Source organism: Eleutherodactylus coqui, chromosome 6, assembly GCF_035609145.1.
Source record: "Eleutherodactylus coqui strain aEleCoq1 chromosome 6, aEleCoq1.hap1, whole genome shotgun sequence".
Classification (NCBI taxonomy): domain Eukaryota; kingdom Metazoa; phylum Chordata; class Amphibia; order Anura; family Eleutherodactylidae; genus Eleutherodactylus; species Eleutherodactylus coqui.
This window is the reverse complement of record NC_089842.1, coordinates 125,789,593-125,803,187: the sequence shown is the minus strand read 5'-3', so window position 1 is coordinate 125,803,187 and position 13,595 is coordinate 125,789,593. Positions and strand designations below refer to the sequence as shown.

Below are 13,595 nucleotides of genomic sequence, written 5' to 3'. Positions count from 1 at the left end.
ATGGAATGGAGCAGCTGCTGCATGAACAGATCTGTTTCAGAACAGAACCAAATTGTACCGAACAGACCCCAATTACTATAATGGGGTTCATACAGTTCCTGCGCCTGTCTGGTATTTTTACAGGGTGAAAAAGTCCTGAATGTACAACTTTTTCATCCAGCATTTCATGCCAGATCTGCCTTGGAGGCTTTGAACAAAGCTTCCGAAGCAGATGTGAAATGAGCCTTAATAAGTTACTAATAATTTGGCGATCGTGTTAGTTTACAAATTGAAGCAGTAGCATAGTAAATTCCATCTGACGCCGACTAAGGTAGTTTTTGTTATACTGTCTTGCGTTTATGTACCTTGAATAGGGGCTTACAGGGTGTCTGTGGTGCCCCTCTTTTCAGGGCAATCACCCCACATGTTGCTGCATAGCATGAGGAAACTCCTGTGGACGGCTAACAGGCACTACACAAGTTTGTATTCAGTCATTTGGACGGGTCTACAGGAGTGGCAAGATCGAATTCCATCATTATTACTGATGCCGGATTGCCATAGGTGAAATTCATACAGCTATTCATCTTTTATATACGTGCTTTACTGCTGTTCTGCATGTGACCATGATCAATATCTATTTCTTGCATGCTGGAATTTGGATCATCATAACTTATTGAGGCATCATATGTTTTATCAATTTAAAAGTTGGGTTTTAAGTTTGATAACATTCACCCCCTCCTTTGTATGTTGTAATTTGGTGACGTTTTATGGCCCTTTTACGTGGGACGATTATGGTTCAAGTTCCCGCGGGAACTTACTGAGAAAAGAAGTGCGTGGGGGAGAACACTTCCCGGCCGGCTCTGTCTCCATGCAGACAGCGCCGTGAGAGATGATACTCTCTCCTGTGTTACAGCACAGGCACAAGCATCACTAGGACGAGCTGTCAGGCATTGTTTGCCTCATGGCTTGTCCCGTGTAAATGGGCCCTTAGTACAAGGATCCATAACAATTGTAAGGTTCCCTTTGTGAGCTTCAGTTTTTTTTTTAACTCTTACAATATTTTTATTTTGTTAGATTTTCTTTAAAACAATTCTTTGACTTATTTTGGAAATACACTCATTACGAGGGAAAGTCAAAAATTATCCACACTTCACTTATATTAGAACTTCTGTTGGCAGCACTGTCTTATCAACGCTTTCCATTGTAGGTCACCATTTCCCCAATTACTGCTGTGCAGATTTGAACGTGTTACATCAGTTAATGTAAGGGGCTGCAAGACCTGCTCACATGTACTGATCGCGGACAGGATACAAATCCCCAACACACAGCAGGTCTATAAGATCCCTCGGACATTCACATGTTCCACGTCCAATGTTGTGTACCTGATACTATGCAGTAAATGTCCTGTTGGACAAAAATCTCATCCTGGCTCTCAGGACAAAAACTGAGAGCCAGGATGAGATCTCATCGCTATACAATTAGAGAGAGCAAGACAGAATTACCTGTGGCAAAACATTTTTCTAATCATGGACACAACATGGAACAGATGAGAGTCATCATATTGAAGGGAAACCTCAAGTAACAGCGTCACAGGAAAATTTGGGAGTATAAATTTATGGCCATTTTTATACCCCCAAGAAGTGAATGAACCTTGGAGCGGGGTTCTTGTATCAGTGGAGAATATGAAAGGTCTGAAGGAGGTTGGGAGGGGTGTCCTTGGGGAGGGCCAGGCATTGTCTCTTCCAAGGGGGTGGGGCACTTGTCCCATTCATTGGTTTAAAGACTTTGAAAAATTCATACATTGACAGCACTGCAGGAATGCTGCCATCCAATAGGGGGCGCTGCAGAGGTATTGTTTAATCTTCCTTAGGGCTCATGCCCACTGGCGTTTTATTCTCTCTTGCACTGCGAGAGCAAGTGTATACACTCGCCTCGCAGCGCAAGAAAGACGCAGATGTATCGCCAGTGTTTTCAATGGAGCCAACGATAGCAGCGCTAGCCCCACTGAAAACATAGGGAGAATATCACGGACTTCTGCTGCAGCTGTCACAACTGTGACAGCTGCAGCAGAAGTGCAGCATGCTATACCATTGCTTTCAATGGGATCGGCGCTGCTGCCGGTCCCATCGAAAGCAGTGGCTTGTGGCAACTCCTGCAGTATGATTTTCGGGAAAGGGCTTGAAATAAAAGTCCTGAGAAGATCCAAAAGCTCGCTATAACATCATGTATTTTGTTAGCCATTAAAAGGTATCACATCTACAAGATTACTTGGTTTCTCTTACTGAGAACAATCACATCAGTAATTTGTGACTGCAGTGCAGGAAAAATGTCTGCTGCACTTGCGATTTGCACAACAGAAAAGCAGCGTGCAGCGATTCATTTGAGCCCGAGCGTAATCGGCAGGGTATGGAATGGAAACATCCTCAATCCCCTACCAAGAAAAAAGTAATCTGTATGTAGCGTCATACAGAGATAGCAGTCAAACATGATCAACCTAGCTGCAGCTATTACTTCCATCATATCTCTGACCACCACATATATGGACTTCTCTCTACGGACCTGTGGCGAGGTGGCATTTTATTAAAGGAGATGTCTCAAGGAAGCAGTGATTTTTTTTTTTTGCCCAGTCCCCCCCCATTAAACATACATTACTAATTACCCCTGTAAATGACTTTCCTAGCTGGTTCGTACTTACCGTTCCAGCGTTTCAGCAACTTATAAAAGTTTCCTCAAGATGGCCGCCGGCTCTTTCCCCGTCGCTCGCTGCAGCCCGACGTGTGCACTCCCGAGACGCCGCCAGCTGTGTCTCCATGGCAACCGGACGCCCCGCAGCCGCCGACCAGACGCCCCGCAGCCGCCGACCAGACGCTCGCAGCCGCCGACCAGTCACCCACCGCCAGGCAGCAGGTAACCGGCGCTAGCCCCCGGCTCCCCAGCGCTAGACCCTCAGCCCAGGTGAAGGCCCCGGAGCCCAGCGCTAGTTCCCCCGGCCTAGCGACAGCCCCCCCCCGGCCTAGCGACAGCCCCCCCGGTGCAGCGGCAGCCCCCCCGGCCTAGCGACAGCCCCCCCGGTGCAGCGGCAGCCCCCCCGGCCTAGCGACAGCCCCCCCATCGCAGCGACAGCCCCCCCCGGCCTAGCGACAGCCCCCCCCCGGCGCAGCGACAGCCCCCCCCGGCCTAGCGACAGCCCCCCCCGGCCTAGCGACAGCCCCCCCATATCGCAGCGGCAGCCCCCCCCGGCGCAGCGACGACAGCCCCCCCCCCCCCGGCGCAGCGGCAGCCCCCCCGGCCCATCACTTACCTGGACGGCAGGACAGCTGGACGGCAGGACAGCTGGGCGGCTCTGCACCTTCCTCTAACAGAGGATGGTACAGAATGGCCGCTCCAGCGCGCTCCCGAGCAGTGACAGCTCATCTGCGCATGCGCAGAAGAGCTGTAGCGGGGAGCACACTGAAGCGGCTCGTGCTGAAAGGAGAAGACCGGACTGCGCAAGCGCGTCTAAAAAAGCAAGCTGCCAGCGAATTTAGACGGAACCATGGAGACGAGGACGCTAGCAACGGAGCAGGTAAGTGAATAACTTCTGTATGGCTCATATTTAATGCACGATGTATATTACAAAGTGCATTAATATGGCCATACGGAAGTGTATAACCCCACTTGGTTTCGCGAGACCACCCCTTTAAGCAAATCACAGGTTGCCCTGTAACTGGCACTCCAAGTGATCGGCTATAATCCAAGCAGCAAGAGTCCAATTCCTCAACCACAGGAGGAAACAAGCATTACACAGCTGACATTTCCATCAATGGGTTTTTAACGGAACCCCTTGTGTGTGCATTGTCCTTCAGGGTAAAAGATGCTCTGTAGATATATAACGTGGTACCCCACTAGGTGCTCACCTGTGCTACGTGCTTCCAGTGAGACACCTCCGCCTTCAGCCTGGACACCTCACTGGACAATGTGTTGATTTCTTGCTGAGACCAGATAACATCCCCAAAGTCCATATCATCCCCCTGAAAGCTGGCATGGGGGGGCTGAATGCTGGACATGAAGGCGGAAGAGTCAGCTGCTTGAAGGGAGACGCTGGACAGTTGTGTGGAGATTTGAGATTTTTGCAACTCATCCTGGAGGGAGTTAAGCTTGGCCTTGAGATGGCTTATTTCCACCTAGATGCAAGTAACACAATTACTAGTTTCTACCACTTGGATTCTTTACTATCAGACACCTCAGCTTCCAGATATTATCAATGTTATGACAACCAGCACTGCATCTAGGATATAAAACTAGTAATTTTGCAGAATGTAACACAAGACTGATTAAATTACATATTCCGTGATATAACTGTAATCACTCTCTAATGTTAAGAGTTTTGTGGGAGGTGTGGGGGGGGGGGGGGGGGGGGGAGGGAATCTGGAAAGCATCTATGGAAAATAAAACCATTAACCATCTCTCCCACAATATCTAGTGTAATCCTCTAGCTCTACAGGACAGCTTTACTACAACTCCGGCACCTCTCTCTGCTGCAGTCGGTTCCTGTAGTCCACAGATTGTTGCTTCACTTGTAGTTCAGCTGCTTCCAGTTTGTCTTCTAGTTCTGAACACACTTTTTTCAGCCTCTCATTCTACAAAAAAAAAAAAATTATCAATGCTTTATCAATACAAGACAATAGTGATCGTGATGAGCCAGCGACTGCACTTACCTCTGACCTCTGCAGGGCCTGGATACTTTCTATGTCTCGGGTCACATGCAGCGCCGGACTTCCCTCTTTAACAAAGCAAAAAGGCATTTAGTATATCTCCAAGCCATATTACAGGCGACACACAATAAATCTACATAAATAGTTAATTCACTGTATATATTTATTATGTATTAAATACAGATCTCGAGTTACATCCTGTATTATACTCCAGAGCTGCACTCACTATTCTGCTGGTGGAGTCATTATGTATGTACATACATTACATTACTTATCCTGTACTGATCCTGAGTTACATCCTGTATTATACTCCAGAGCTGCACTCACTATTCTGCTAATGGAGTCACTGTGTACATACATTACATATCCTGTACTGATCTTGAGTTACATCCTGTATTATACTCCAGAGCTGTACTCACTATTCTGCTGGTGGAGTCACTGTGTACATATATTACATTACTTCTCCTGTATTATATTCCAGAGCTGCACTCACTATTCTGCTGGTGGAGTCACTGTGTACATACATTACATTAGTTATCCAGTACTGATCCTGAGTTACATCCTGTATTATACTCCAGAGCTGCACTCACTATTCTGCTGGTGGAGTCACTGTGTACATACATTACATTACTTATTCTGTATTATACTCCAGAGCTGCACTCACTATTCTGCTGACTGAGTCCCTGTACACATATTATTTTCCAGTACTAATCTTACTTCTACACTGGACAAACAGATCCAAAGCCTGACGCTGCACAAGTTGTATGCCCCCATGACAATGCTACTAGCGCTGATTCTTCTCAGCGATTGTGCTGCGATCTGGATCACACATAGCCAGTATTTCCTCTAATAGGTGTGAACACTGATGTTGGAATCTGAAGGACTCCACCTGCATGGCTTTATGACAGGACAATGGTATAGTACAGATTATTTCTGGCTGAATTTCACCTTTAAGATGTAATACAAAAACAGCAAACAAATCTGCTTGCTGTCATCGGATGGAAACAAAGTTCTGACTTATGGGTTGAAAACTAGCCTTTATACCCTGTGCGTCACAAAATATATATTACACTAGAATATCACATCTTACATTATCATATGATGCATTAAGTCACCCAAGTGCTCAAAGTCCATCTATGTCAGCAAGCCGGGAGGTGAAGTTCAGAGGCAGCAAGCAGAATGTAGACACACACCGCTCACAAAGCAATCTTCCGGGGACTCATCTCCCTTTCTCAGGCAATGTGTGCCCGTCACCGAGTTTTTTACCATATCACATTAAGATAATAGTGTCATGCAGAAAAACGGAACTCCCGAATGCTGATGTGAATGAGCCCTCATATGTCTAAGCAAATAGGAGAAAAAAAGAGGATCATTTGTGTCCAAATATGAGACATATTTCTGAATGATCAAAAATGTGATTTGTAAGTATTGGGGTATATGAAAGTCCGACACAAAACATTTTTAGAAAGAATGAAAATGACGCCCGACACTCGTCCCCGCACATACTCACTCTCGTGCTGCTGCACAGGAGCGAGTATCGTTGGATCACAGCAGGCGGCGGCTGCAGGAGATTTCTCTCCTCGCTCTCCCTCGCCCCTCTCCATTGAAATAACATAGCGGCCGTTCGGTACTGCTGCATGAATGATGGACGATGAGCAGGACGCTGATCGCTCAGTGTAAATAGCAGCTGTTCAGTACTGAACGTCCACTATGTTAAGTCAATGGAGAGGGGTGGGGTGAGAGTGAGGAGTGAAATCTCCTGCAGCTTTTTGCTATGGACCACAATGTGTCTGATTTAAATATCTGATCCTGAAGATGTGGAGGAGATGTGGAGTAATAAGATCAGCCGTTTTCTGGGTTTGGAATTTAGATACAGTTTATCCAAATGGACTGAAGGAGATGCGTAACCTTAATGTATTCTGGAGACTTGTAAGACCCGCTGTATGTTAGAGGGAAGCAGGACCAACCTACTGTTTATGGCTTTAAGAATGGATACCTTTAATATGTAGAACATACAAAAACAAAATAATTCCTCCGTTTTTAGGCACTTGTATTTTTGTATGTTTTTAAACAGATGAGGCTTTTATGTTGCTGGTACAAATATCGGTGCTGGGCACACACAGCAAAGGAGAAAGGGAGATGAGCCCCCAAAATCCCTCTTGGTGAGCGGTGTGAGCCTACACTCTGCTTGCTGCCTCTGAACTTCACCTCCCGGCTTGCTGGCCTAGATGGACTTTGAGCACTTGGGTGACTTAATGCATCATATGATAGGATATTCTCGCTTACAGCAGTTGTAACATATGGATGCAGGAAGCTTCTGTGATTGGTGGATGTGGAGATGGGCTCCATTAACGGATAGTATGTAAGCTGGGAGTTCCTTGGCTAGTAGTATGTACTGAACAGTGATGTGAGCAAGCCCCATGGAAGAGCGGCCAGGATGCTGCGACGTCTGACAGATGACAGCCTGGTAATGTCCTGTAAACCTGTCACGTGGGCCTCTACTGTAGCCCCGCAGGGCAGGTTTACGGGGATTGTCTGGTTGTACACTACTGATGACCTATCCTTAGTAAAGGTACCAGCAGTAGATCGGTGAGGGTCTGCCACATGGAACCCCTGTAGATCAGCTGCTTGTTGCATCACTGTGCCCACGGCTGATTTCTGCAGGAAGCAGACAGCCCCGGTACCACTGCAGTGGCCAGGCTTGGTAATGCAGGCCAGGTTTGCATTTATTTCAGAGGGACGGGGACCTGGGAAATGTATTTTTACACTCACTCGCTCTCAGACGCACTCTCCCTAAGTCATCCATAAGAGTGTGCACACAGAGTGGTCTTAAGAGAGTCAGATTTTCAGACCACACCTGGACTTCACCAGCAGACACAGTGGGAATGGGGGAGCGGGTGAATTAAAAAAAAACATCCCCTGGCTCCCTGTACAGCACCATAAGTTAGTGCCAGGCTCGATCATTACAGCGATGGGTGTGCTGTATGTAGCTGTGCGGTAGCTTTGGAGAAACGTACATTTTATTAGTGGCAGTTAGGAAGATGGAACAATGTCTCTATAGCGCCACCTATTGGAGGGCAGCATTCCTGCAAGTCATTGTTTAATTTTTTTAACAAGCCTTGTAACATAACTAGGAATATAAGAGCCAAAGCCAGAGTCTGCTCCAGAGGGAAGAGATAACCATGTGCACGTGGCTGTTTTGGGGTTTTTGACTCATCAGTGTGCATTAGGTTTATGGCTTGGCCTGTGACGTGGGTCAGGAAGGGCATCATCCCTCCTCAGGGAGAGCACCTAGAAGGTGTGAGGAGGCTTATAAAGCCATGCATGCTCCTCTGGGAAATGTAGACAGTCACACAGAGGACTACAGGAAGTCATCTTTGATATTGATGAGCTGCACCCTAGCCTCGCCCACTTCGCCCTCTGGCCACTGATTGGCAGCTGTCTGGCTATTACTTTGCATAGAGACAGCTGCCGTGCACAGTGACTGAAGGGCGAGGATCCAGGCATGAATTTGAAGGACTACCTGCTGTAATGTGTCTGGCTGCTACTAATAAAATACAAGTTTCTCCCAAACTACTGCATCGATACACAGCGGACATAACACTGTAATCAGCGAGCCGCTCATTACTATGTACTACCAGATCCCCTTTAAGACTGCCACGAGTTACATCAGTCATTATAAATATGGGCCTTTGGGTTTGAATTCTTCAACATTGTCAAGATCTCTGCTTGCTGTCTGTGAACAGGAACAACCTTGTTTACACTCAGAAGTACAAAACTTTTGCTAACCTATAACTCTCCCATCTGAAGGTTTGTTAGAATTGTATCCGGACAACCAGCAGTGATGCCAACATGTCAGCAGCAGCAAGCCTCCGTCCTGTCCCTATAGCTGGCTGCAACGTATGAGTGCAGAAAGGCCCATTACACCCCTGGTTTCTCCAGCATGCTGGTAGTACCACAGGTGTCTACCCTCCACTGGATGCGAGAAGTGTGTCCTCCTGCTGTACACTGGGCCATTAGGGGTTGGCATTAGAGATGAGCGAGCATACTCGCTAAGGACAATTACTCGATCGAGCATTGTCCTTAGCGAGTACCTGCCCACTCGGAAGAAAAGGTTTGGCTGCCGGCGCGGGTGAGAGGTGAGTTGCGGCAGTCAGCAGGGGGGAGCGGGGGGGGGGGGGGGGGGGAGGAGAGAGAGATATCTCCCCTCCGTTCCTCCCCCGCCAGCAGCCGAATCTTTGTTCACGAGCGGGCAGGTACTCGCTAAGGACAATGCTCGATCGAGTAATTGTCCATAGCGAGTATACTCGCTCATCTCTAGTTGGCATGTTTCTCCCCACGGTATAGAGAAGTGTAGTCTACCACTCCCTTTATTCTACAGCTGTAGTCAGTGACCAAGATATACACTGCAGTAGTATATGGAAGAGAACTACGCCCTACATACACCCCATAGGAGCTTCCAATCTAGCAGAAGGTCAATCTCTAAAGTGGTCCTAAACTAGACATGTACTATATGGGACATCTACATCCACTGCAAGAGGACTCTGCCGTTGGTTACCCACCCACCTGACTACCGGACCTCCTACAGGTGGATGGATCAGCCCAGGCCTGCACATAGTGACACCAGCAGACTCAGGATCAGTACAGGATAAGTAATGTATGTACACAATGACTCCACCAGCAGAATAGTGAGTGCAGCTCTGGAGTATAATACAGGATGTAACTCAGGATCAGTACAGGATAAGTAATGTAATGTATGTACGCAGTGACTCCACCAGCAGAATAGTGAGTGCAGCTTTGGAGTATAATACAGGATGTAACTCAGGATCAGTACAGCATAAGGAATGTAATGTATGTACACAGTGACTCCACCAGCAGAATAGTGAGTGCAGCTCTGGAGTATAATACAGGATGTAACTCAGGATCAGTACAGGATAAGTAATGTATTGTGTGTACACAGTGACTGCACCAGCAGAATAGTGAGTGCAGCTCTGGAGTATAATACAGGATGTAACTCAGGATCAGTACAGGATAAGTAATGTAATGTATGTATGTATGTATATAGTGACTCCACCAGCAGAATAGTGAGTACAGCTCTGGAGTATAATACATGATGTAACTCAGGATCACTACAGGATAAGTAATGTAATGTATGTACACAGTGACCCCACCAGCAGAATAGTGAGTGCAGCTCTGGAGTATAATACAGAATGTAACTCAGGATCAGTAGAGGATAAGTAATGTAATGTATGTACAAAGTGATTCCACCAGCAGAATAGTGAGTGCAGCTCTGGAGCATAATACAGGATGTAACTCAGGATCAGTACAGGATAAGTAATGTAATGTATGTACACAGTGACTCCACCAGCAGAATAGTGAGTACAGCTCTGGAGTACAATACAGGATGTAACTCAGGATCAGTACAGAATAAGTAATGTAATGTATGTACACAGTGCCTCCACCAGCAGAATAGTGAGTACAGCTCTGGAGTATAATACAGGATGTAACTCAGGATCAGTACAGGATAAGTAATGTAATGTATGTACACAGTGACTCCACCAGCAGAATAGGGAGTGCAGCTCTGGAGTACAATACAGGATGTAACTCAGGATCAGTACAGAATAAGTAATGTAATGTATGTACACAGTGCCTCCACCAGCAGAATCGTGAGTGTAGCTCTGGAGTATAATTGAGGATGTGACACAGGATAAGTAATGTAATGTATGTACACAGTGACTCCACCAGCAGAATAGTGAGTGTAGCTCTGGAGTATAATTGAGGAAGGATGTGACACAGGATAAGTAATGTAATGTATGTACACAGTGACTCCACCAGCAGAATAGTGAGTGTAGCTCTGGAGTATAATACAGGATGTAACTCGGGATCAGTACAGGATAAGTAATGTAATGTATGTACACAGTGACTCCACCAGCAGAATAGTGAGTGCAGCTCTGGAGTATAATACAGGATGTAACTCGGGATCAGTACAGGATAAGTAATGTAATGTATGTACACAGTGACTCCACCAGCAGAATAGTGAGTGTAGCTCTGGAGCATAATACAGGATGTAACTCAGGATCAGTACAGGATAAGTAATGTAATGTATGTACACAGTGACTCCACCAGCAGAATAGGGAGTGCAGCTCTGGAGTACAATACAGGATGTAACTCAGGATCAGTACAGGATAAGTAATGTAATGTATGTACACAGTGCCTCCACCAGCAGAATCGTGAGTGTAGCTCTGGAGTATAATTGAGGATGTGACACAGGATAAGTAATGTAATGTATGTACACAGTGACTCCACCAGCAGAATAGTGAGTGCAGCTCTGGAGTATAATACAGGATGTAACTCGGGATCAGTACAGAATAAGTAATGTAATGTATGTACACAGTGACTCCACCAGCAGAATAGTGAGTGCAGCTCTGGAGTATAAGACAGGTTGACTATCTCAGCTGTAGCTTCCCCGCACAGTCACAAGGGCAGCCCTCTCCCACCCGCACAGCCCGCTCTCTCACCCGGAAGCTCCTCCGCCCCCTCCAGTAACATGTCCTTGGTGAAGCTGGAGATCTGGCCGGTCAGGTTGGACAGGCTGCCCCCTACTTGTCCCAGGGACTGGCCCAGACCGGACCCGAGACCACCGAACCAGGAAGCCATGGCTGCGGGAAGCACTAGAGATCCTGGAGAACCCCGGCTGGACTGGAGCGGAGCCGCGCGGCCGGCAAGAGCGGGGGAGGCCTTAGTGCTCGGCTCTTCCTCTGACCGACAGTAGCATCGTGACCTGCTGACAGCCTACAGTACCGGCCGGGTCTCCGCCAACTCGACGGCAGCCATGACAGGCAGCGCTCTATGGTTGTATGGGAGCGACGTGTCCATAACGCGGTGCATACTGGGACATCTGGAGGTCCTCCAAGCTAAGGGGCGGGGCCAAGCTGACACGTCTGATCATAACAGATGACAGCTGGATGAGATGTAGCAAAGCGTATCCGACTTGATAGAGTCAGATACGGCAGACAGTATCCCGCATGACAGGGTCAGATACAGCAAAGAGGATCTGACATGACAGGGTCACATGTAGCAACGAGTATCCCCCATGACTGGGTCACATACGGCAGACGGTATCCTAAGATAGGGTCGGATACGGTATATGGTATCAGACATGACAGGGTCCGATACGGCAGACGGTATCACACATGCCTGGGTCCGAAACGCAGACAGTATCCCAAGATAGGGTCAGATACAGTAGATGGGTCAGACATGACGGGGTCCCACGATATATCCAGATATGGCAGACGGTACCCCACATGATAGGATCAGATACAGCACACATTATCGCATATGATAGGGTTAGATCAGAAGCAGTATTACATGTGAGGCTTAGATACAGAGAATCAAGAGACAGTATGGCAGTTACAGCAGCTGCCCCGACAGCACCACATAGAAGACTAGGGGCAGCAGCTCAGCAAACAGTATCATACGATAGGGTTAGATACATAACCTCAGCGGGCACTGTCACACTATAGGCTTAAGGCCCATGTAGACCGATAATCGCTCAAAAGATGTCGCTCAAGCGACTTTTGAGTGATCATTGTTGTGTCATTTACAGTGCAAGATGACCGATCACCTTGCGCTGCCAGCAGAGGATGCAGAAGACAAGCAGGGTGTCCCCGCTTGTCTTCTGCATCCAGCTCTTTTCTGCTCGGAGCGCCTGGCTGTTATACAGCCGAGCGCTCGGAGCGGAGCATGCAGAAGACAAGCGGGGTGTCCCTGCTTGTCTTCTGCATCCATCCAGATGTTTTCTGCACAGAGAGCCTAGCTGGTATACAGCCAAGCGCTCGGTGCCAGGTATGGAGGACAGAGCTGGATCGCTCTGTTCTTCATACCCCACCTGTTATCAGGAAGTGGGATACAGATGAAACAATATTATCAGCTGTATCCCGCTGTGAATCCCTGATAAGGCTCGTTGTCGTCTTTCAGCACGCTGAAACACAACGATGAGCGACAGGGTAACGAAATCTGCACGATGTCAGTGCAGTTACACACAACGATTATCGCTCAAAAGACTGCTTTTGAGCAAATTGTGAGCGATAATCGTTGTGTGTAAATGGGCCTTTAGATACATAAACTCAGCGGGCGCTGTCATGCTATAGGCTTGGATACATAGACTCAGCGGGCGCTGTCACGCTATAGGCTTGGATACATAGACTCAGCGGGCGCTGTCACGCTACAGGCTTGGATACATAGACTCAGCGGGCGCTGTCACGCTACAGGCTTGGATACATAGACTCAGCGGGCGCTGTCACGCTACAGGCTTGGATGCATAGACTCAGCGGGCGCTGTCACGCTACAGGCTTGGATGCATAGAATCAGCGGGCGCTGTCACGCTACAGGCTTGGATACATAGACTCAGCGGGCGCTGTCACGCTATAGGCTTGGATACATAAACTCAGCGGGCGCTGTCACGCTATAGGCTTGGATACATAAACTCAGCGGGCGCTGTCACGCTATAGGCTTGGATACATAGACTCAGCGGGCGCTGTCACGCTACAGGCTTGGATACATAGGCTCAGCGGGCGCTGTCACGCTACAGGCTTGGATACATAGGCTCAGCGGGCGCTGTCACGCTACAGGCTTGGATACATAGGCTCAGCGGGCGCTGTCACGCTACAGGCTTGGATACATAGACTCAGCGGGCGCTGTCACGCTACAGGCTTGGATACATAGACTCAGCGGGCGCTGTCACGCTATAGGCTTGGATACATAGACTCAGCGGGCGCTGTCACACTATAGGATTAGATACATAAACTCAGCAGACGTATCACAAGATTCAGATAGTTGTATCACATATTATTTTCACACCCGTTTTTGGTTGGCAGCCTTCTCTGCTCTGCATGACATGGGCTCTGTCACTCTTGACCAGTG

The 13,595-nt window shown here is 47.8% G+C and overlaps 1 protein-coding gene across 2 annotated transcripts in view; it reads right to left on the bottom strand.

Annotated features, from left to right (window-relative positions):
* The window catches only part of TRIP11 (thyroid hormone receptor interactor 11), a 49,955-nt gene extending 38,424 nt beyond the window's left edge, over nt 1–11,531 (bottom strand). For both annotated transcript variants that reach the window (XM_066607541.1, XM_066607542.1), the window contains exons 1-4: nt 11,192–11,531; nt 4,677–4,741; nt 4,488–4,598; nt 3,876–4,142 (exon numbers count right to left, since the gene is read on the bottom strand). In XM_066607541.1, coding sequence (XP_066463638.1) covers nt 3,876–4,142; nt 4,488–4,598; nt 4,677–4,741; nt 11,192–11,330 — 582 coding nt within the window. In that variant the 5' untranslated portion in view covers nt 11,331–11,531. The remainder of the gene's footprint in view (nt 1–3,875; nt 4,143–4,487; nt 4,599–4,676; nt 4,742–11,191) is intronic.
* Between the last annotated feature and the right edge of the window lie 2,064 nt (nt 11,532–13,595).